This window comes from Spinacia oleracea, chromosome 1 (assembly GCF_020520425.1).
Source record: "Spinacia oleracea cultivar Varoflay chromosome 1, BTI_SOV_V1, whole genome shotgun sequence".
Taxonomy (NCBI): domain Eukaryota; kingdom Viridiplantae; phylum Streptophyta; class Magnoliopsida; order Caryophyllales; family Amaranthaceae; genus Spinacia; species Spinacia oleracea.
Window position 1 is genome coordinate 29362396 of NC_079487.1, and position 26014 is coordinate 29388409.

Here is a 26014-nt window from a genome sequence, read left to right on the forward strand (position 1 = left end):
CACTAAATCCTCAATACCTGAGTGATTTGAGATTACTTGTTTGAGAACTGGTTGCTTTGACGTTGACCAACCGTCGCACCGTAAAAGGAGGCTATAAAGGCAACGCTCAGGTAATCACCTATCAAACGAAGTCTAATCTCAAGATCGCAAGATTGGGATTGTCCTCCCATAAATCGGGATAAGATGCTTAAAAGTTGTACAAGGCCACTCGGAGAGCTAGAAACTGTGAAATGCATGGCCGTGCTCGGATGAATCATAGGCTATGATTATCTGTTTATTTGATCAGTTGAACTCTGAAACCGAGAAAAACCTCTGGACATAATAAGGATGACAACTCTTACCTTATGTTCAAGAGCAAGCATCGAGCGACAAAGGAATTAGGAAATGCACACTTGTCCCTAAGGACAAGTGGGAGACTGAAGGAAATAATGCCCTTGGTCCAAGTATGCATTCTATGTTAAGTCTAATAAATGCGGTTCAGTATTAATAATTCAGTGAGATCAAGTGAGCTGAATGCCTAGCTAGAGGCCGCTTCAGTTCAAGTGGAATTAATGATATTAATCCACAACTTACTCTTGACTGAACCCGTAGGGTCACACAAATAGTACGTAAACGGATCAAGTATTTAATGGCATTAAATGCTCCATCTATGGATATTCGGAATCGACGGATCTTGGTTTCAGTGGGAGCTGAGACCGTCACAGGCAAGAAATGAATACTCCGGAAACGATGATATTGCCGGAAACGGAAATATGGATCGTATCGGAAATATAAATATTATCCAAGTCGTAGATGTTGCCGGAAACGGAAACATGGTACGTATCGGAAAATATTATCGGAAATGGAAATATTGCCAGAATCGGAAATATTGCCGGAAACGGAAATATTGTCAGAATCGGAAATATTATCGGAATCGGAAAATAATTCCGGAAACGGAAATATTAAATATTTGTTCGAAACGGAAATTGATTCCGGAATCGGAAATATTAAATATTGTTCGTATCGGAAATGAATTCCGGAATCGGGAATTTAATCGGAAGCGTATCGTACGAAATAGCATCGGACGAGGCCCGCTAGACGAAGGCCCAGCACGAAGCCAGGCCGTCGCCCAGCGAGCCAACGCGCACCATCGCACGCCAAGCCTCGATCAGGCCCAGCGCAAGGCCAGGCCCAGCCAAGGCCTTGGGCGCGCGCGCAAGAGCACAGCAATGGGCCGAGCGCTGTGCGCCTAGCGTGGGCCGCAAGGCTTGCGCGGGTGTACGGTGCTCGTGCAATGCTTGTGCGGGAATCCTGAAGCAATCGGGATTCGAAGTGTGATTAAATCCTAAAATTATTAGATAATGATTATTTAATTAGAGTCCTAGTAAGGTTATAATTAAATAAATTAGTATCCTAATAGGATTCCAAAACCCTTTCCATAACTCTATAAATAGGTGCCTAGGGTCACATATTTTAACAGATTATTCAAGTATTCAAAGTGAGTTTTTGAGAGAAAATTCAGACACATTCCTTGACTATAAGTGCCGAAAATCTTTAGTACCTTAAGGGCGATTCTAGTTGGTCAATCTTAAGGCGGATCCGGACGTGCTGTGGACTATCTACGGAGGGACGACACTTGGAGTCCTAAAGACTTGTTCTTGTTCGGTTCGGGCGCAGCTAGGGAAGGCACGCAACAAAGAGTATGCATCTAAACTATGCTATATGATTATGTGTAAATAATATGTATTCCTGGCTAAATGGTTTTTCCGCATGATTTATGAATTGTCATATGTATCATAACCTAACACAATCTTGCACGCACGAAGCAATGGAAGCTAAGTGTTACCCTTAAGGGGTGTTGCATATTGCGGGCATGCGTCGACGAGCAAGGGAGCTCGTCGCCCATGCGGTACGGGGCAATGAGCAAGCAAGGCATGCGCGGCAGGCAATGGCCTGTGCCGTGTGGATGGTCGAGAAAAAATTGGACAGCGATGCATCGTAGCGCTAGGCACGAGGCAAGGCAGCAACATACGAACAAGGGAGCTCGCATGCCGTTGCGCATGCCACTACCCAGCGCGCAGCCATCGAGCAGCGAGCAGCAAGCACAACACGAAGTTGTGCGCTGCGATGGTGCATCACTCGGCCACAGCAACGCGGGCCTTGGGCGCTGCTTCGTGCACGCGGCCCATGGCACTGCGGAGTTGATGCTTGGGCGAGGCTTGGGCTTCGGCCTAAAGCCTTGCCTTGGTACGTTTGGGCTGTTTTGTTTATGTTTCGGTTGAAAACGATGCTTGGGCGAGGATTCGGCTTCGGCCTAAACGTTTGGGCTATTTTGGTCGTACATTTGGAGGCTTTCGTAATTTATTTTTTTTCTCGGAATTTAATTTTGATTAATTTAATTATTATGAATTATTTTGTAATAATTATTTTACTAAAATTAAAACTTTGATAAATTTAAATTAATTAATTTTAATCAACTGAAAATAAAATAAAGGGATTTGAATATTATTTTATATGAGCTTTAAATTTTAATTAAATTTGTAAGTTTTCGGTTGGACTAGGCAATACAATTTTATGTTTGAAATTTGTAAAGCATGTAAATTTCTTGGTTTTAGTGGGAGCTTTTAGTCATTGAACTCTTGATTAGGTCTACATTCCTTTAAGGTTAAAACAACTCGATTAGAACTAATAAGGTTGAATAATTTGTAGATTATTGGAACCCCATGATTAGTTGCTGCAAATGTTTATGTGATGCATAATATGTTCTACTAACTTGCTACGTGGGCCATTCATTGAAAAATGAATGGGTGAATGGTATATTGTAAATGTACTGTTTTGCAGGTTACGGAAAGTGACTAGTATGGCCCAAATAGGATAGAAAATATGGTCTGCGTACCATTAATTTGAATGTAAAATTGGTCTAATGCACCAAAGTTTTTATTTTAAATATGGTATGCGTACCATCAAATAGTTGTAATTAGTTTTAATTATAGCATATCCTATTTGAAGAAAATGGTGCCTCCCATGGTGAAATTCAAGACGGAGTTTCCAATCCATTTTCAAAGACGGAGTTTGAAGTTGAAGCTTCAAGGTAAAGTCGGGCCATACTAGATCACATTTATATCTAATGCATGCTTTAAGTTATTTATTGCTTTAAATATGTCTTAATTATGCATGAGATTATGGCTTGATTATGTTACATGATTAAGGATTTTAGTTCACTTAAAATCTAACCAACATAGTAACAGCCTTAAGTTCCAAACTTTAAAATTTGAGTTAAAAGGTGCCATGCCAAAATAACACTTACTTGGATAACCTTTACGTAAATCTAAGTAATAGTTTTCCGCCAAAGCGAGGTGTTACTTGTTGATCCTAAAGGGTTAAGGTACACAAATAATTGTGAGTACATGTTAGTTTTGGTGAAACTCAACGATATAAGTAAGGAGTCCTTTTATGTCGTGGCAAAGCAGATAGGTTTACCTAATAAGTTCTTAGACGTAACTATCAACCAAGAGTAGTTTCTAGACTATTAGCAAAGGATTTGCTTACCTAAAATATTTTAGAATTGAGTCTAAATACATAATGTGCTTAATTCTTCGATGATTTTAGGATCTTGGATTCATTTTATTCACACCTGTCAGAACACATAACTCGAATAAAATGCTTAATAAATATTGAATTATGCATAATGCTAGAATTTAAGTTTATTAAGAGAAACTGTGAATGGTTATTTATTTGTTTATTCTTTTCAATTGTAGTTTTAACTATGGCAAACAACAATCAAAACATCATCAAGGGTTCTGAACTTATGATCAAGTTGAACCTAACAAAATTTCTTGAATGGCAAGACAAGCGGGTTGAAGTAGTAAAACTCAATGGCATTGAGTATGCATTGTTCTACCCTATGCCAAGCTATTATGCAAGAGACATGACTCCTGAAAGACACGCCGCCTGGGATGCGGATCTCAAGAAGGTCATGAGTCTCATGCTGAGCAACATCCCAGACGATTGGCATAGAAGGTTTGTAGCTTACGAACCATATATGCTTCTCGGGCATCTAAGGGATATCTGTCGTGGAAGCACGGAAGAAAGAGACCTAAATGTCCATGAGTTGATTGAATCGATGAAAGGGCTGAAGGTTGATCTTCATAACAGATGTTTTAGGCAAGAAGTCCATGAAATGCATGCTCAAGTTCTTCGCACTAAACAAAGAGTTGGTAAGCCACTTAGGGATCATGTGAACTGCATGTTATCATTGTTTGATCACTTGAGTCTACTAGGTACACCAATAAGCGAAAGGATGGATGTTTTCGTCTTACTCAATTCACTTCATGAAGGATTTAGACGCTTCAGGCAATACTATATGAGTGAACCAAGAGAAGAGACAATCGGTGAGTTTATTCGGCTAGTCCAAAATGCTGAAATAGTACTCGATTGTGAAGCCTAAGATTTACTCATGGCTAGAAGGAGACCCTTCAAGAAAGGTGGAAAGTCCAAGGGAAATGCTGAGTCAGTTCCCAAAAAGAAGACAAAGCAGGACAAGTCCACATCAAGCTGTCTTTATTGTGATGGAATTGGCCATTATAAAAGAGAATGTCCCAAATATAAGGAAGATCAGAAGAACGGAACTGTCGTTCCATCTTCAGGTATTTTTGTTATAGACTGTATACTTGCTAATTCAACTTCTTGGGTATTAGATACAGGTTGTGGCTCACACTTATGTTCCAATTCACAGGGACTAAGACGAAGTAGAAGGTTAAGCAAGGGTGAAGTCGACCTACGAGTGAGAAATGGAGCAAGGATTGTTGCATTAGCTGTAGGAACTTATTTTTTGTCGTTGCCCTCTGGGCTAGTTTTGGAACTAGAAGAGTGTTTCCATGTTCCAAGTCTTACTAAAAACATCATTTCTGTTTCTTGCTTAGATGCTAAGGGATTTACCTTTTTAATAAAAGACAATAGTTGCTCGTTTTATTTTAAAGAGATGTTTTATGGATCTACTAGATTAGTTAATGTACTTTATTTACTAGATCACAACAAACAAGTTTATAGCATAAATACCAAAAAGGCCAAAAAGAATGATTCATATCTCACCTATTGTGGCGTCGATTAAGCCATATTAACATGAAACGCATAGAAAGACTTCAAAAAGAAGGAATTCTAGAACCATTTGACTTAGAGGATTATGGTAAATGCGAATCATGCTTACTTAGCAAAATGAAAAAGCAACCTTTCTCTAAAGTTGGAGAAAGAGCAACTGAACTATTTGGTTTAATCCATACAGATGTAAGTGGACCAATGAGTTCAAATGCTAGAGGTGGTTTCAGCTACTTTATCACTTTCACTGATGACTTCAGTAGATATGGTTATGTCTACCTAATGAAGCATAAGTCTGAATCCTTTGACAAATTCAATGAATTTCTTAGTGAAGTAGAGAATCAATTAGGCAAGAAGATTAAGGCACTGCGGTCTAATAGAGGCGGTGAATATCTAAGCTATTAATTTGATGAACATCTGAAAGAATGTGGAATTCTGTCAGAATTGACTCCTTCCGGAACACCTCAATGGAACGGTGTGTCAGAACGGAGGAGCAAGACCTTGCTAGACATGGTTCGATCAATAATGGGTAAGGTCGAACTTCCAATAGAATTTTGGGGACATGCACTAAACGCAGCTGCACTCACACTAAACAGAGCTCCGTCTAAAGCTCTCGAAACGACTCCATATGAGTTATGGTTTGGAAAGCCTCCAAATGTGTCTTTTCTTAAGATTTAGGGTTGTGAAGTACACGTCAAACGATTAATTTCAGACAAACTTCAACCGAAATCTGACAAATGTATCCTTGTGGGCTACCCAAAGGAAACAAAGGGGTATTACTTCTACAATACATCTGAGAACAAGGTGTTTGTTGCTCGAGATGGTATCTTTTTGGAGAGAGATCATATTTCCAAAATGACAAGAGGGAGAAAAGTAGACCTCGAAGAAATTCGAGTCGAACAACAAACTCTAGAGAATTCTCAAGATGACATTCAGGTTGAAACTCAGAGATCTTTAGAAGTATCTGGTGAGAATCAAGAACCAATTAGAAATGTAACCCCGCGTAGATCGCAGAGATATAGGTCTCAACCGGAAAGATACTTAGGTATTTTCACGAACGAGAGCCATGAAGTTCTATTGCTGGAAAGCGATGAACCTGCGACTTACAATCAAGCTTGACGAGCCCTAGATCCAAGCAATGGCAAGAAGCCATGCAATCTTAGTTAGACTCCATGTCTGGAGACTAAGTTTGGGATTTGGTCGATTTTCCAGATGGCTACCAAGCCATAGGAAGCAAATGGGTTTTCAAACTGAAAAAGGACAAGGATGGGAAACTAGAAGTTTTCAAAGCTAGATTGGTTGCAAAAGGTTATAGGCAAGTCTACGGTGTGGATTACGATGAAACCTTTTCACTAGGTTTAATGCTAAAGTCTATTCGAAAAATGTTAGCAATCGTTGCATATTACGATTACGAAATATGGCAGATGGATGTGAAAACCGCTTTCTTAAACAGCGTTTTAAATGAAACTGTGTTTATGACACAGCCTGAGGGTTTTGAGGATCTAAAGAATGATAAAAAGGTATGCAAGCTTAAGAAATACATTTACGGATTGAAGCAAGCATTAAGGAGCTGGAATATACATTTTGATGAAGTAGTCAATGACTTTGGCTTCGTCAAGAACGCAGACGAATCTTGTGTATACAAGAAGGTCAGTGGGAGCAAAACTGCTTCTCTAGTATTATATGTCGATGACATATTACTTATCGGAAATGACATTCATATGTTGAACTCTGGCAAGATTTGGCTTGGGAAATGTTTTTCGATGAAGGATCTAGGAGAAGCACAGTACATACTGGGCATCAAGATCTACAGAGATAGATTTAAAAGGATGATTGGACTTAGTCAAAGAACTTATATCAATAAGGTGCTTGAAAGGTTCAAGATGGTAGACTCCAAGCTAGGCTACCTACCCATGTCTCATGGAATGACTCTAAGCAAGACTCAGTGCCCAAAAACATTGGACGAGTGTAGACGAATGAGTGGGATTCCATATGCATCATTGATTGGTTCAATAATGTATGCTATGATATGTACACGCCTAGATGTTGCATATGCCTCAGTGCTACGAGCAGATAACAGTCAGACCCAGGAGAGGCGCATTGGACTGCCGCCAAGAATATTCTGAAGTACCTAAAAAGGCACAAAGATGATTTCCTGGTCTATGGTGGAGATGATGAATGAATTGTTAAAGGCTATACGGACGCAAGTTTCCAAACCGACAAAGATGATTTCAGATCACATTCTGGGTTTGTCTTTTGCCTCAATGGAGGTGCAGTAAGCTGGAAAAGTGCTAAATAGAGCACCATTGCGGATTCTACAACTGAAGCGAAGTACATTGCTGCACATGAAGCAGCAAAGGAAGCTATTTGGCTAAGGAAGTTCATAGGTGAACTTGGTGTAGTCCCCTCCGTCAAAGGACCAATAGCTCTATATTGGGACAATAACGGAGCTATTGCACAGGCAAAGGATCCTAGACACCACTAGAGAGTCAAGCATGTACTTCGTAGATTTCATCTTCTACGAGAGTTCGTTGAAAGAAAAGAAGTCGAGATAAGCAAGATTGGAACTGACGTCAATATCTCAGATCCATTAACTAAACCTCTGCCGCAAGCGAAGCACAACTCGCACACTGCAGCTATGGGAATCAAGCATGTTGGAGAATGGCTTTGTTGTCCTTAATAAATGTTTTTAAGTTTTAAAGTTTAATACTTTGTAAAACATTTTGGTTAACCATTCATATAAATGAATAGAATTTATTTTTCCATTTAATTTGTGGTTTATTAAATGTTGAGTCCTTTCAATTTGACGATATATTCAAGATAGACTGTAATACCTCGTATTTTTCTATAATTATAAATATATTTTATTATATTTATAAAGTATTTCGTCGTATTTAAAAAGTATTTTTATAAATTTAATTCCATCTAATGAGAATTAAATACATTTTACTTTTAATTAGTTTAATTATTAATTAATTAATTATGAAAACCGTATTTTTATTAAATAGATTCAACGAATTTATTTAATCGGGATTTGTTGGGTCGTATTTTGAAAACGAATTTAATTTAATTAAAGCCCAGTTAATTTCCCATGATCAAACCCAACAAAGCTTGCAAGGATTAAATTTAATTGAGCCCGGAAGTAAGCCCAACTAAAACTACCAAAACCTAGCCCATGTGGGAGAGAAAAATTATAAATAGACCATTTCATTAAACCCTCACACAATTTTCAGCACTCCCTCTCTCCTCTTTTCCTCTCTCCTTGCGGCACCCTCCCACTCCTCTCGTCTATCCCCTTTCTTGCAGCCCTAGGCACGAGCGTTTGCTCGTGTGCCCTTGCCTTGCCTTGCCTCGCCCCGCGGCCCCGCAGCGCCCACCGGTAGTGCTGCTGCTGCCTTGCGCGCCCAGCACTCGCATGCTCCCTCTCTCGTCCAGCACTCGCGTGCCCTCGCCCTCTCTTGCCCAGCACTTCGCGTGCCCTCGCCCAGCCTCGTCGCTACCTCGCGCCCACGCTGTGCGCGCTGCTTGTGTGCGCTGCCCGCGTGCGGTGCGTGTGTGCTGTTTTTGTTGTTGCTCGACGCCCCACACACACAACACATCAATTGTTGTTGTGTGTGTGTGTGTGTTGTTGATTGGTGATAATCAATTGTATACTTTTAAACTTTAATTTCAGTTTTTAAATTGTTTTAATTATTATGATTATTTAATTATTTGGGTTGTTTAAATTGATTGGAACGGTTATGAACACCGTATTTAAGTATTGTCGTATTTAAATTAAAGGGATTGATTTTGATGATAGGAATTATTATTTTCAGATTTAAGGAATTAATAAAGTGTCAATTTTTGAAGTCAAAACATGGTTTTTATGATAATCTATTACTAGGTCGGGTTTTAATTCCAATTGATTAAGCGATTGATTCACATAATTTAATCACGATTTAAATTATGGGAATCAACTTAAATTTTCAGATTGTTTATAAGCTTTAAAAAGTTGGTTTTTAATGGTTTTAAAGCTATAAAGTCAATGTTTTTATGCTAGGACTTGAGTTGACTATTTGAGACTATTAAATTAACAATTAACGATTGATTTCTAATTAAACTAAGGGTTTTAGTTTCTTAAATAGTTGCTGGAAATTTAGTAAACATGGATAATAATTTAGTTTCTCCTTTGTGTTTATAGGAGTTGATTTCTAGTGAGTCGTGATTTTCATAGTGGCCCCCGTACTTAGGTATTCCAGGTACGTACAAGACTAGGGTGACCACCCATCCCTTAAGGACTTTGTGAAGTGTATTGAATGCGAATCATGTGAATTTATATGTTGGGATTTCATGTTTGATGTGTAGACAAGCATGTGATTATTATTATTGAATCTATGTGAACGAGCATGTTATGAATTGAATTATGCTTTATAGATTCTGTTGAACTATCATGTTATGGACTTTTATAATCGTTGAATTATGTGAAGCATGTTGTTCAAGTTGATTTGCATGTATGAGTATTGCGCATGCAAGTTATTATTATTATTATGCTATAGTACGGGATGTCTAGCATATGTTGAGCCTACTGAGTATTGCCGGAGAGCAATATATATTCTACCAAGGGGTAGAATATGTTAGAGAGTCTATGTGAATTGAATTAAGGACAATTTGTGCTAAGGGCACACCTCGCTTGTTAATAGGCAATGTCGGGTTATCTCAAACAGTGTTTTTGAGAAGGAACAATGGGAGTAATTTCACTTGAGTCCTATGTTTGATCACAAGTCCTAAAGGATTAAAATGAAGCGTCATTGTTGGATTGTTGGATTGTTTAATTGTTGGATTGTTTGCATGTTATGTCTTGTATAGAGTCTTGAGTCGCCTTGAACCTAACACACTAATTAACGTAAAGTGTAACCCGAATGAGCTTCAAAACTCTTGGAACGTATATACCCCGAGTATGAACAATGGGGGCAGTCTTGTCGGAAAACTTGTACTCCTTGAATGATACAAGACGTTGTTTCATTCTTTCTTTAAATGTTGTTATGCATTGGAATTCCGTCGGTATGGCCCGACTCTCGGTAGGAGTCCGACTTATTATTATTTGGTGTATGGTTGGCTCCCATCATCCTTTTCTTTCCTTTTGAGGATACTTTATTTACCCGTTCGAAGCTACTTCTTTATTAAACTGTGAGTCAAGTGTCGAGTCTTGTCTCCATGTTTACTCGTTTATTAATTGGCTTTTGCATGTGGATTATTAATTCGTTGAGTGAAGCATGTTAGGATAGAATGTTATTCTAGCTTGTTCGTACTCAGTTTTTGCTGACTTCGTGCTTCATGTCTTTTGGTCATGGCCTTCGCCTTAATGACCCTATGATGATCCATCATTGCATTTGCGTTGTTGGGGAGTAGATTTTAATAAAGCAGGTTTGTAGAGATAACTTGCTGGAGAAGTTATCATGGGATTCGTGTTGAGAGTTTATTTCTTCCGTATTTTATAAACTCTATTTATAGTCATGACTACTACTATTGCTACTATTTATAGTTAATGGGTTTTGAAATATTTAATACTTTGGTTTTTGGCCTTAATGGTTCCAAGTTGTTTTAATGACCATTAACTATTTAATATGTTTTGAAAGTTAGTTATTTCCGCTGCGTAATTCTGGTAAATAGCCTTAGCCGTTATCACGGTGGCGGTAAAATCTTGGTAATTACTGTCTTTTAAGTCGGAAAATGTTTTATAAAAAGCAAGGAATTATTAGGGTGTTACATAGACTGTCGAGACCAGTCCTGTGACTAAGAAATGTCTATCAAGTGAACTTGAATGTCAAAAGTTGAAAATGGTCCCTGGTCGGAAGTTTTCTATAAAGGGGGACGTATAGAAAGCGCTAGACGACTAGAATGCAAGATGACTAGTAGTTCTGTTTCTTGAACTATGTGGACATGGCAATGTCGCAATCATTTGCATAGATACTTACTTGAGAAGATTAGTATCGGACAGACCTATGAAACTTTACTGTAAGAGATGAAAATCTGTCATAAGTAAAATTTCATTACATTATTAGACATTGATCCTCCATACCTGAGTGATTTGAGATTACTTGTTTGAGAACTTGTTACTTTGACGTTGTCAAGCGTCGCACCGTAAAAGGAGACTATTACGGCAATGCTCAGGTAATCACCTATTAAACGAAGTCTAACCTCAAGATCACAAGATTAGGATTATCCTCCCATAAATCGGGATGAGATGCTGAAAGTTTTAAAAGGCCACTCGGGGAGCTAGAAACTGAAAAATGCATGGCCGTGCTCAGATGAATCATAGGATATGATTATCTGTTTATTTGATCAGTTGAACTCTGAAACTGAGAAATACCTCTGGAAATTAATAAGGATGACTACTCTTAGCTTATGTTCATAAACAGGCATCAAGCGACAAAAGAATTAGGCAATGCACACTTGTCCCTAAGGGCAAGTGGGAGACTGAAGGAAATAATTCCCTTGGTCCAAGTATGCATTCAATGCTAATTCTAATAAATGCGGTTCAGTATTAATTAAACAAGTTAATAATTCAGTGAGATCAAGTGACCTGTATGCCTAGCTAGAGACCGTTTCAGTTCGAGTGGAATTAATAATATTAATCCACAGCTTAATCTTGACTCACACAAATAGTACGTGAACGGATCAAGCATTTAAGTGAATTAAATACTCTATTTATGAACATTCGGAAACGACGGATCTCGGTTCCAGTGGGAGCTGAAATCATCAAAAGGCAAAATATAGAATGCTCCGGAAACGATGATGTTGCCGGAAACGGAAATATGGATCAAGACGGAAATACAAATATTTTCCAAGTCGTAGATGTTGCCAAAAAACGGAAACATGGTACGTATCGAAAAATATTATCGGAAATAGAAATATTGCCGGAATCGGGAATATTGCCGGAAACGGAAATATTGTCGAAGTCGGAAATATTAAATATTTGTTCGAATCGGAAATAATTTCCGGAATCGGAAATATTAAATATTTGTTCGAATCGGAAACGAATTCCGGAATCGGAAAACAAATCGGAAGCGCGTTGTGCGAACGATCGACGAACGAGCTTGCGAGACGCAAAGCCAGGCCCAACGCCCAGCAAGCCCGCGCGCGCAGAGCAAGCCAAGCATGGCAAGCTGAGCAGCAGCAGCGCCCAAGTGGGCCGCGTGCATGCTGCCAGAGCCCTTGGGCCAGCGAGCAAGCAGCAGTGCCACTCGTGGGCCTGCGTGTTGCGGGCTGCGCTTCGCTGCGGGTTGTGCGTGCTACACTGCCATTACCTTGGCCGGTTAGGATTACTTCATTGTCAAGTAATCGCGTTTTCCTAATTCTACTCAAATTGGATATTTTTGTTAAATCTGAAATACTTAGGTATTTGATTAAACGTAAAATTCTAATGATACTATTTAACTAGAATCCTAATGGGTTTAGTTATTCGATTCCTAATAGAATTCAAACTCCGTTATTTCCGGCCACCCTGCAAATATGTGGTTCATGATCACAATTTATAATGCAATTCATAAGTATTCTAATACATTAAGTTCAAGAGAGAATTTAATTTTTTCCTAACATAATAATACGTTTCCTGGGTGCACATAAAACCTTAGAGAATATTCTAGTTGGTTGAATCTAAGGCGGATCCGAACGTGTTGTGGACTATCTACGGAGGGGCGACATTTAGAGTCCTAAACTTATTCTTGTTCGGTTCAGGAGCAGCTAGGGAAGGCACGCATCACATTGTATGTATCCTAATTATGCTAATTGACTATGTGGCAATTAATTTGGATTCCTGGCTTTATGGTTTTTCCGCATGAATTATATTGTTTATGTTTTTCATAACCTAACACATTCAACTTGACATTCTCCCCTTCTTGTTGAATCATCTCCTCCTCTGTTGTTTTTTGTTGTTCTATTGTTGCCTCTGAAGCTGCTTCTCTCACCTCTGATTCTGCTTGCGCCTTTCTATCAGATTTCGCTTTTTCATTTTTGCTTGTCTCTTCTACTCTCCTTTGTTTTAGGCATAGCATAGCAGAATACAGTGAAGCATCTATTTCTTCAACAGATAGACTTCGTGTAGAGGTGGATGTACCAACTTTCTCATCATTCAACTTGCCATCAACTACTACAGGTGATGGTGTAAATTCCAAGTCAAATGCTTTCTTGATATTGTACTCATATCTCTAATTATCCTTTTTTGCTTTCTCGTCCAGATTAATTGCATCTAGCAATTCTTTTTCTTTTTCCAGTAGAGCTTTTATGAATCAATCGGACCAGTCATCTTGGCTTAATGGTGGTTTTTTTGCCATTTTTGACAAGAATTCTTACACTTTAGACATCAACGCATTTCCAGAGAAGAATTTTTGCGCCTTCTTGAGTGAATCATAAAGCTTTGACAAATTATCACCAACTGCTTGAATTATACCCACAAACTCGTCCATAAATTCATGTGTTTTTAAAATAAATTTATATACATCAGGGAAACAGTAAACTTTTAGGTGCTACAATTTGAACATTTAGATGTAAGAGTATCAGCAAGTATATATGTCATGTGACACTTATGCACAAACAGAAAAAACAATAGATCATTGTATAGAAAACCTTTGAACAAATAAGTAAAGAAGTTTGAACATTTTATTACATTCTGTATTTAATGCACTAATTCTTCATTTTATAATTATATGTCTATGTAAATTATGAATATTACATACAAAAATAAAGAACATTTAAGCAAAAAATTATGAACATTAATTTATATATGTTCTAAAAATATTATTTAACATATTAAAGGAAGGAACATAAAATATTTACTAACACATATTTATATTTTTCAGAATGAATTAAGTTTAATGTATTGGAATGTGATGAAGTTAGCTATACCTTCCGAGATTGTTTTTGTTCAATTTTGATTTTGGGTAACACCTTCCCCAATCCAAAGCCAATTTCCTCCAACTTATTCCGCTCCTGCCCTATTTTCTTTGTCCAGCTTGACATAAGTGAAATTTATCTTAGAGGGAAAAAGTTCATTCTCTGAACTCTGTCAAAATAGAAAATCTGTTATACAAAGTATAAGTGTTAGCAAATACTTTATATTGATCAAGTACATTAAATTCATTAATTTAGAAGGGGTAATTGATGTTATACCGTCAATAAAGGAAACGGTCCTGTAAAATATGGTGCTATTGCCTTCTCCTTCAAGTTTTTTTTTAATACTGTGCAGTAGTTGAGAGCAGTGCATTTTACACATACTTGCACCAGTTTAAGTTCCTGATCTGCCCATGGTCCATCATCGAGAACATGAATTTGTAGTATGCTTGGTTTGACAACGTGCTCTTGATCAGCGTGTTTACAGTGACCACCAAGAAGCTTGTAATGAAATTTGCATCCGGTCCAGCCTCAATTTGTTCCTTGTTACTTTAGTACTTCAAGATTTTCTGAACTGATGGGACTTTATCCCAGGAGGATTCCACTTCTCATCTATGAAGATTATCTTCCATCTGTTTTTTGAAATGAACAAAATTTAATTAACAAAGGCATTTTCAAAGAGAAAGAACAAACAATTCTAAAATAAAGAACAAACACCACAACTTTTATTAACAATTTTATGAATCATGGATATAGAAAAAGAACAAAGAACACGGAAATATGAACACTTATAACAAAAAGTAAGAACAAAAAGTATAAAAAAATGAATATTAAGGACAAATAAGATAGAACAAATATTTCATGCATAGACTTCCAAAAACTGATAATGTATAAGTAGTCTTGCACAATTTGGAATGGTCTTCTTCTTGTGAGCTGTTGTTTTTCTTCCTCATTTTCTACCATTACCATTATTGGTTTGACCTTCATTTCAACTACTGTGCTAATAGCTTTGGTAGCATCATCTTCCTCTTTTTTCTTTTTCTCAGCTTCCCTCATTTTCCGATCTGCTTCCTCTTCATACTCTTTGTTTTTTCTGAGCCCGAATCCTCCTATATTCACCTTCATATTCCCCCTTCTTTTTCTCAGCCTCCTTCCTCATTGTTTCATCTTTATGTCCTTCCTCCTTTTTGTCAGCCTCCTTCCTCTTGTTTTCAGCTTCTTTCTCCTCAGCTTCTCTTCGGGCTTCTGCGGCAGCACTTTAGCTATCCTTTCCTCAGCTTCTGTTGGCCTTTGCAGCAGCTGCAGCTACCCTTTATACAGAATTTTTTCCTTGTGCTTCCTGATGCTCTTTGCTAGAAGTTTTTTCACTAAAATATTGCCCCTGATACGCAAATAACATATGTAAAAGCTTCAAGTAAAAATAATAACAAAGAGGTTAAACATCATGAACAAATAGGTTAAAAAGAAAGAAAAAAAAAATCAAGAAACAAAGAAAACCATAGGTATGAGCATATATAAGAAAAAGTATGAACACTTTCATTAAAATTTAAACTAACAAATAAACAAGAAAGAACAAGCAATTCAATAAGAAAGAATAAACCATGTAAAAAAACATAAAATTCCAAAAGAAATAACAAACAATAAAACAATTATAAACAAATATGCATATGATTTTTAAAAATAAAATGAAAAACGAACAGTACAAAAAGAAAGAACAAACAATACAAAAAGAAAGAACATACAATGAAACAACTATGAACAATTTTACAGGTGATTTTTAAAAACAAACAATGAAACAACTATGAACAAATATACAGATGATTTTTAAAAACAAAATGAAAACCAAACAGTACAAAAAGAACGAATAAACAATAGAAAAAGAAAGAACAAACAATACAGGAGTTTGTAAAAACATATAAGATTATGGATAAGCTTACTAGGCCTTGTTTAAAAAAAATTCATGAACAAAAATATAAATTAAATATTATAAATAAGATTGAAATTATACATTGCAAATTAAAATGTACCTCTTTTTTGTTTCACTTTCCGATTGTGTTGAAGATTTTGATGAAGCTTTCTCGTCTCCTTCACTGTAATTTGAATAATATGATGTTAACGGACACCCTATTTTATATAAAATTTAAAATCATTCAACTGAAATGAACATTTAAAAGAAAAAGCATGACCATTTTCATTAAAATTCAAACAAATAAATAAATAAGAAAGATCAAAACATTCAATAAGAAAGAATAAAGAATATAAAACAAAGAACAAAAAATTCCAAAAGAAAGAACAAAAAATAAAATTATTATGAATAAAGAGGCAGATGATTTTTTAAAAAACAAAAAGTTCAAAATGTACAAAAAGAAAGAACAAATATTACAAAATGAAAGAACAAACAATACAAAAGCTTTTAAAAACATAACAGATCATTGAAAAGCTTAATTTTTTTTGGCAAATAATAAGGGATATTATTACCAAGAGAGGTGAAAACACCAAAACAACAAGCCACCAAGCAGTTCCAACCAACAGAAGGGGAACAACACCAACAAGCAAGCAAATAGAAACAAAGCTACCTACTGACTCCTACAAGCAACAATGAATAAGACTCTCCTAATAATACAATCAACGGAATCAAGTTTGTTCTTGAAGAGTTTAGCATTCCTCTGCAGCCACAAAGCATAAACAGTCTCTGAGAATGCAATACTTCTTTTGATATCAGCTTCTTTTGTGCTTCTGCTTTTGACTGAACACCACTGCACTTCCAACTCCCATTGCATCACTGACCTACTGACTCCCAGCTGCAAAAGAACACAACTCCAAACCTCCTTAGAAACTGAACAATCAAAGAACATGTGGTCAAGGCTTTCATCAGCAGCCTGACACAGCTCACAGGAACTAGAAATACTCATCCCCCAACTTCTCAACATATCCTTAGTAGGGAGCCTTTTCTGCAGTGCCAACCAAACAATGAAGGAAGCTTTAGGGGTAGCTTTGCTATTACATATAATTCTCTTCCAGGCAACATGCCCTCCAATATCATGCAAATACTTATACATTTTGCTAATCTTGAATTTGCCAGCATAAATGAACTGGTCAAAGGCACCAGCTTGCATCACAATTTCTCTGTTGTGCTATATCTTCCTTAGAGACCAAGTGAGACCATTAGGGACAGGCATACTCCAGAAATTCTGATTCTTGACATAGTAAACATGTATCCATTTGACCCACAGTCTATCTTGTTTCATAGAAAGAGCCCAGAGATGCTTCACTACAGCTGCTTTGTTCCAAGTAACAAGATTGGTCAAGTTCCACCCTCCACAACTCTTAGGGAAGCACATTTGCTCCCAAGCAACATGAGCTTTCTTTGAACCCAAATCAGAATCTGTCCAAAGAAAACACCTACAGATCCTCTGAATTTCCTTCATTACTTTCTTTGGCATCACAAAAATTTGGCACCAATACATTTGAATACCAAATAAGACAGATTTGATCAACTGTAACCTCCCTGCATAAGACAAAAATTTTGCAGTCCAACTCCTCACTCTATCAACTATCTTTTCAATAAGAGGTTTGCAATCAGAAAACTTAAGTTTCCTGGTTGTCAGAGGAACACCCAGGTACTTGAAGGGAAAGGAACCCTTTGGAATGCCAATTTGTTCTACAATCTGAGCAGACATATCATCAGGAATACCAGCAGTGTAGACCTCACTCTTATGAAGGTTAGCCAACAGACCAGAAGCAAGAGAGAATTTAGTGAAAGCTCCAAACAAAGCAGTCACATAAGGGATATCAGCTCTAGAAAACATCAATAGGTCATCGGCAAACATCATATGGGTTATATTCAGTTTCTTGCATCTTGGATGATACTTAAATTGCTTATCTTCTGCAACACTACCCAAGCACCTTGACAAGTATTCCATTCCTATTGCAAACAAATAGGGGGACATAGGATCCCCTTGCCTCAAACCTTTTTTAGCAGGAATAGGGGAAGTAGGAGCTCCATTTACCAGAATAGAGTAAGAAACTGAATACAGACATTGCATAATCCAGTGAACGAATTTACCAAGGAACCCCAATTCTTGCAACATCTGCTTGAGAAAAGGCCATTCAATAGAGTCATAAGCCTTTTTTAAATCCACCTTGATCATGCACCTGGGTGAGATGTACTTTCTAGAGTAGCATTTAACTAACTCTGAAGCCAACAAAATATTATCTGAGATATTTCTACCAGGGATGAACCCTGATTGAGCATTGCTTATCACATCACCTATCACGGCCTGCATTCTTGAAGTTAGGATTTTAGAAATAAGCTTATAAACAATAGAGCAACAGGCAATAGGTCTAAAATCCTTGACACTTGTGGCATTCTGAACCTTAGGAATCAAGGTCACAGAAGTGTTGTTGATTTGTCTCAGCATTTTCCCAGTGTCAAAGAACTCCTTAACAGCTGCATAGATAACAACTTTAACTGTTTCCCATGCCTTCTTAAAGAAAAAGCTATTGAAACCATCAAGGCCAGGGGCTTTATGAATGTTAATACCTGCTAAAGCAACATCTATCTCATCATTTGTAACTGGAATCACAAGGCCTTGAGCAGCATCAGCAGCCAGTTGATTCCCTCTTCTAACAATATTCAGATCAATCCCAACAAGATTATCAGCTGCAGACCCCACCAGCTCCTTATAGAAGCCACAAATTTCTTTCTGAATTTCCTCTATAGTGGTCAGTTTCTGGCCAGCAGTGTCGTACAATAAGTTTATGCTATTCCTTATGTATCTCTCCTTCATAGCACTGAAGAAGAATTTAGAATTTGAGTCACCTGTTTTCCACCACCGAATTCTTGAATTTTGTCTGTATGCACTCTCCTGAATTCCCAGGAATTTTTTAAGTAACTCAGTTTGCCTTTTCTCATTCACCTGTAGATCAGTGTCAGTAGGGGAAGCAGCCAGTTGAACCTGGATGCCATCAAGATCACTCCTGATAGTATCAATTCTTTCCTCAAGCCTTGCAAACTCCTTCTTGTGTAAAGTTTTCAAACCCTGCTTAACACATTTCAACTTTTGCCACACCTGGTACATTGCAGTACCCTGAATGTTAACCTTCCAACCATATTTAACCACATGACTAAAACTAGGATGATCAGCCATATAGTTAAAGAACCTAAAAGGCCTCCCTTTAGAATGATCCTCCATTTTACAAGTGAGGACTAGGGGAGAATGGTCAGACAGTCCAGGATTGAGATAGTCCACAACAACATCATCAAAAACAGTATGCCAATTAGCACACCCTAAGGCCCTATCCATTCTAGAAATGATTCTCAAATCACCTTGCCCTTTATTGTTCCAAGAGAAGTAGTGCCCACAACTCTTCAGTTCAGCCAAACCAGCAACATCAATACACCTCTCAAAGTCCCTTGTTTCAGAATCTTGAACTTGATTTACATTAATCCTATCTCCAGAATACAAAACAGAGTTGAAATCCCCCATAAGGTGCCAGGGTTTGTTCACAGTACCTGCAGTGTTGACCAAATCAACCCATAAGGGCTTTCTATGCTCTATGGTATGTAATCCATAGACAGCAGTAAACTCAGCACTAGTTAAGCCATTCTTAGTGCAAATAACTCCATGAATGAACTGGTCTGACTTATTCACCATCTGATAGGTAATCAAATTGTGTCTCCAACCAACCCAAATTCATCCTTTAGGAGAGCAGGAGTAGTTCATTTCCCACTTCCACTCACCCCCTGTTAGGTTATGATACATATGATATTACATAAATCATGCGGAAACAACCATTAACCCAGGATTACATATTATTTACACATAATCATATAGCATAATTTAGATGCATACTCTTTGTTGCGTGCCCTCCCTAGCTGCGCCCGAACCGAGCAAGAACAAGTCTTTAGGACTCCAAGTGTCGTCCCTCCGTAGATAGTCCACAGCACGTCCGGATCCGCCTTAAGATTGACCAACTAGAATCGCCCTTAAGGTACTAGAATTTTCGGCACTTTTGAGCAAGATGTGTGGCTGAATTTTTCTCTCAAAAACTCACTTTGAATACTTTTTAAAACTCGTTATAAATTGTGAACCCAGGCCACATATTTATAGGGTTATGGAAAGGGAATTGGAATCCTATTCAGATACAAATTAATTAAACCTAGAATCCTACAAGAACTCTAATTTAATTAATTTATCAAATAGAATTAGGAATTTAATCATTAACCGAACTCTGCACGTTTTAGGAAACGTGCACGAACACAAACACTTACACACGCACACACGGCAGCCACGATGGGCCGCCCATGCGTGCGCACGAGCAACAGCCCACGCAGCGAGGCCTGCGCGAGCTGCAAGCCCACGCAGCTCCCGCGCGCGCTGTGCGCGCTGTGCGCGCTGCCACGGCCTGCTGGGCCTGGCCTTGCGCTTGGCCTGGCGTGGCTGTTTGTGCGGCGCGCTTGGCTTGCTGGGCGATGGCCTGGCTTCGTGCTGGGCCCTCGTCCGGCAGGCCTCGTCCGATGCTTATTCGTACGATACGCTTCCGATTAAATTTCCGATTCCGGAATTCATTTCCGATACGAACAATATTTAACATTTCCGATTCCGGAATTAATTTCCGTTTCGAACAAATATTTAATATTTCCGTTTCCGGAATTATTTTCCGATTCCGGTAATATTTCCGATTCTGACAATATTTCCGTTTTCGGCAATATTTCCGATTCTGGTAATATTTCCATTTCCGATAATATTTCCCGATACGTACCATGTTTCCGTTTCCGGCAACATCTACGACTTGGATAATATTTATATTTCCGATACGATCCATATTTCCGTTTCCGGTAATATCATCGTTTCCGGAGTATTCATTTCTTGCCTGTGACGATCTCAGCTCCCACTGAAACCAAGATCCGTCGATTCCGAATATCCATAGATAGAGTATTTAATGCCATTAAATACTTGATCCGTTTACGTACTATTTGTGTGACCCTACGGGTTCAGTCAAGAGTAAGTTGTGGATTAATATCATTAATTCCACTTGAACTGAAGCGGCCTCTAGCTAGGCATTCAGCTCACTTGATCTCACTGAATTATTAACTTGTTAATTAATACTGAACCGCATTTATTAGACTTAACATAGAATGCATACTTGGACCAAGGGCATTATTTCCTTCAGTCTCCCACTTGTCCTTAGGGACAAGTGTGCATTTCCTAATTCCTTTGTCGCTCGATGCTTGCTCTTGAACATAAGGTAAGAGTTGTCATCCTTATTATGTCCAGAGTTGTTCCTCGGTTTCAGAGTTCAACTGATCAAATAAACAGGTAATCATAGCCTATGATTCATCCGAGCACGGCCATGCATTTCACAGTTTCTAGCTCTCCGAGTGGCCTTGTACAACTTTTAAGCATCTCATCCCGATTTATGGGAGGACAATCCCAATCTTGCGATCTTGAGATTAGACTTCGTTTGATAGGTGATTACCTGAGCGTTGCCTTTATAGCCTCCTTTTACGGTGCGACGGTTGGTCAACGTCAAAGCAACCAGTTCTCAAACAAGTAATCTCAAATCACTCAGGTATTGAGGATTTAGTGTCTAATAATTTAATGAAATTTACTTATGACAGATTTTCATCTCTTACAGTAAAGTTTCATAGGTCTTGTCCGATACTAGTCTTCCCAAAGTAAGTAACTATGCAAATGATTATGACATTGCCATGTCCACATAGTTCAAGAAACAGAACTACTAGTCATCTTGCATTCTAATCGTCTAACGTTTTCTATGCGTCCAATTTTATAGAAAACTCCGACTAGGGACCATTTTCAACCTTTGACATTCAAGTTCACTTGATAGACATTTCTTAGTCACAGGACTGGTCCTGACAGTCTATCTTGAATATATCGTCAAATTGAAGGGACTCGTCATTTAATACTAAACCAAGATTAAATGGAATATGAAAATACATTTCATATATGATAAATGTTCAACCCCAATGTTTTATAACCATGGGCCTCAAACCCATCTTCTAAAACAATTCATGGAATTCAAAGCTATGCTTGATTTCCAGTGCTACAACGTGAGTGTTGCTTCTCACTTGTTGCATAGGTTTAGTTATCATGCTTTGCCAATCTTAATATCCTTTTCATCGAATGTTCTTCGAGATATGATGATAAGATCTTTTCGAGTTTGTTTATTATGTGATCTAGTCTTTCTTACTTCGATGGTGGTTTTACTCATTTTGCAATGAAGAACCATCAAGTTAGCAGACGTTTTTCTTGCTTCAAGAGTGGTTCTACGCATTTTTCAATGAAGAACCATCAAGCCAGCAGACAGGTGATCTACCCAAGTTCAGTGAAGAACTTTAAACAACCCTGTTTTATTGCTTCTTATGCAATAATTACTTTTACTTCAACTGTTGCTAGTGATGCTTTGTTTGGATTTACTTATCCAAGCAGTTCACAGACATGTGGAAAACTTTCCAGCTGTATCTTAGAACATAGAAATTAATATTTTAATTTCCCACGCAACAACTCATGGTCTCCAATCCATGTTGCCATTTCAAAACACGATGCTCTATAGCTCGTCCTTATCAATGGTTAACTCCAAAGGGTCTTGCTTGATCCTTTGCCAGTGTTTATGCGTGTAGCATCAATATTTAGCATATCTTTATTTCCTTGAATCAAGAACTATTCCTATGTACCTTTTCAAGTACCATAAGTGTTCTTGATCTCAATCTAGTTGATCTTCACTTAGATCAATAGAGATTGGTATATGTTCGTCATGGCTAAAGTCATACGATACGTTTTTGGCGATCCTCATATTATATCATACATGATAAATTCTTTTGCAGAATAATTCCCAATTGAATTCTATTCATGTAACTTTAGCTCATCTAGTTTCAGTAGATACTGAATTCGGCTAAATTCTTTGACATATAATATAGGTTAAGAATCTCATTTAGACTCTTTGATGTTTAACTTAGTAAATGCTTATACATAGTTCAAACATCCTTTACTTAGATTTATTCACATGGGTCGAATATCTCCAATGGAGACTTTCGTGTTTGATTTAGTAAATGCCATTACTTAATCCAAAACAATATTATAAGATCTTTGTAAATAGATCTTAATACCCAATATGTACTAAGTTTCGCCATGGTCCATTATTGATGAACAATTTCAAATCTAAGTCATTAGCATTTGAATGTTATTTCACAATAGAGAGATATGTGTGTGATACACATAGGACCAAATAAGTTTTTATGTACTCCCACTAAACTTCTTATACATCTATAAGAATCATGTGTATTTTATGAAACTAAAATGCTTATTAGCTTCACTTAAAATACAGTTCCAATTCCCAATTGCTTGCTTAAATCTGTACTTAGATTTTATAAGCTAGCTTTCCTTTTCAAGCATTTATTTGGATCCATAAATTCTATGACATACCATGTACATATTATATTCCAACATTTGATTGAGGAATACGTTTTGTCATCCAATTGCTATATGTACCAATATGCAATCATTGCTTGAATTATAGACTTAAGCATTACGATTTTGCATGAGGTTTCAACACAATCCATGCCATGAATTTGCTTGTAACCTTTAGCAACTAATCTCGCTTTGTGTGTGAACACAATTTCATGTTTGATGGTTTTTATCCTTAAAACAAACTTGCAACCAATAGGTGTGAACCTATTCTTGCAAATCAACAAAATTTCAATTTTGTCATCAAAACATTGAGTATGTTTTATGGCCTTTAACCAATTAAACATATAGTCTATATATGGCCTCTAACCATTTTAGGGAATCTGGGTTTCGTCATAGCTTTCTTACAAGTCACAAACTCATTAATCTACATGATAATAGTTTGACTGCAAGTTGTAGGTTTCTTCACTATTTAATAGAAGAATCTCATAGTTTCATTGACCTGATCTCTATGTTTCTTTACTATCTAATAGAAGAATCTCATAGTTTCAGTGACTTGAATTTTATGCCTACTTGGGTATAGAACATCAATCATTAGAATATCAATAGCCACTTAAAGTCCTTTGAATATTCTGTTCTCCTTGAAGCACTTGTAAAGTCTTCTAAGAGATGTCTAAGTTCGGATTTTCTGAAGCACTTCGAAAAGCCTCCGGAATGTCCGTTTATGTTTGTTGTTCGCCTCGAAAACTTTCGAGGTCTATTTTCTCCCACTTGTCATTTTGGAAACGAATCTCCAAAAGGACATTATTTCGAGCAAACAAACATTATGTTCTCAAAAATTCGTGGTAGAAACAATACCCTTGTGTCTCATTTGAATAAATCACAATGAAACATATATCTATACTTGGGCCTTAGTTTGTTGAATAACAAACACTAAGCTCCCACTGAGTTTAGGAACTCTTTAGATATATTTTGAAAAGATATTCTGAAATTACTTTTCAATAGCTTTGACGAATTTGGTTTAGTTTGGTGGTAGTTGAGCATTTTGTTTTAGAAATTATAGGAAAAGTCTTTATGAATCATCATTGATCGAATCAAGTACTAATTGACTTCGATCATTCCAACGTAGATATCTATATCTTATGGAGCTAGATTGTGAAATTACAACACACAATCATTGATGATCATATTTGGTCTCAAGTAATCATCAACATGATCTAACCTAGATCTTTATGATTTCTTGCCAAGTGGATTTTATACTTCTGAATCTTTGAACTAGCCAAACAGATTTAACTTATATCACATTTGAGTAAATAAACCTATATACACTCAAATCCATGTGAAATAATAAAGTCATAAAACCTTTCTTTAGCTTTGAACTCTATTGTCTAGGCGTTCTAACAATAGTTCATATTCTTTGTTACTTTCAACAAGTAAGACCAGCTTGTCTTAAGTTGGTCTAGAAATCAACCAACTTTCAAAAAGTCCATCAAAATAGAGCTTATGAATGTTAACTTGTTGATATGGTCTAAGCAACAGTGCCAAAGATTAATGGAACTCAGATCAAGGGTTTGATTTGAACCTAGTAAAGTTCTTTAAAGAGTTGTTTGTTTTAATCAAGCATATTGACTCAATCCTGTAATTGACCATTTCATTCAAATAAACAAACAAACAAGCATTGTTTTTTCTGAATGTGAGTCTTTCTGTGTTTGAAGTAGAAATTTAGGTATGCTGATTATGGAAGAAAATAGCCATTTAGTTCCAGCCTTTGAAAGGACTTAAAACAAACTAGATGACCCTACAACTAATGTAGCATTTCCATGCTTCATTTCCCACTTGTAGGTCATTAGTGCATCCTAGCTTCCATTGTTTGAGTTATTACCGAAGTAAGAACCTCAAGCGGTATATGATACCAAGGAAGTTTGATTGCTAGGTCACTTCTCTTTAAACATAAACTTATAGGTAGAAACGGAATCGTAAATTCCTTTCATTTGTTCCTCGTTTTCCTATTTCTTGTACCCTTTCTTATAGTCTTAAGAATTGAATTCTTTAGTGTTGACCTTTATACTTTGTTAGACATGTCCAATGTCACCCCAACAAGGTTTTTACCATTTTAATTTATGTTGAATATTCTGTTTCAACTAGATGATCTTACAAGAAGCTTCTAAAGTTCTCTAAGCATCAATCTATTCGAATGTCTAGGGACTAGACTCATTCGAGAATTAAATGGACAAAGATATTAGGTTGTTAACCATTGGTAAAGCTGAGCGTTTAAGCTCAATGCTTTATGATCTCAAAACTACATTGTATTTTGAATTCACAAGCACCAATTGGTTTGCCATTCGATTTTGATCTTCGAAAACAACCATAAAAGTCGCTAAAAGAAACGTACATTTTAAATTGCTCACTTTCTCTCATTTTCGTGAATCGTTCTTGGATTCACTACCAATCGAGGAAATTTACTGTTACCTTTCTAAAAGGATTTATTGCAGTGCAAGATATTTAATTATAAACAATAATTAAAACATACATTGAAGCATGCAAAGTCTAAACATTTATCATGAATAATAACTTGAAATTAAAGCAACCATGCAATTCAAACAAGTTATTAGCATTTTATTCGATTTTATTGTTCCGGCAGGTGT

The 26014-nt window shown here is 37.1% G+C and overlaps 1 protein-coding gene across 1 annotated transcript; it reads right to left on the minus strand.

The window, feature by feature from the left end:
- Positions 1 to 15016: 15016 nt before the first annotated feature.
- LOC110777582 (uncharacterized) lies at positions 15017 to 17057 on the minus strand. The gene is made up of 2 exons (XM_021982183.2): positions 16526 to 17057; positions 15017 to 15186 (listed from the first exon to the last, which is right to left on the minus strand). Exons 1-2 carry the CDS (start codon positions 17055 to 17057, stop codon positions 15017 to 15019), a joined length of 702 nt encoding a protein of 233 aa, XP_021837875.2.
- Between the last annotated feature and the right edge of the window lie 8957 nt (positions 17058 to 26014).

Coding starts and splice junctions, on each gene's coding strand:
- LOC110777582 (XM_021982183.2), bottom strand. CDS start 17,057: ATGCAAGCTGGTGCCTTTGACCAGTTCATTTATGCTGGCAAATTCAAG. Junction 15,187..16,525: donor ATTCATTGTTGCTTGTAGGA/GTCAGTAGGTAG, acceptor GTGCTGCCGCAG/AAGCCCGAAGAGAAGCTGAG.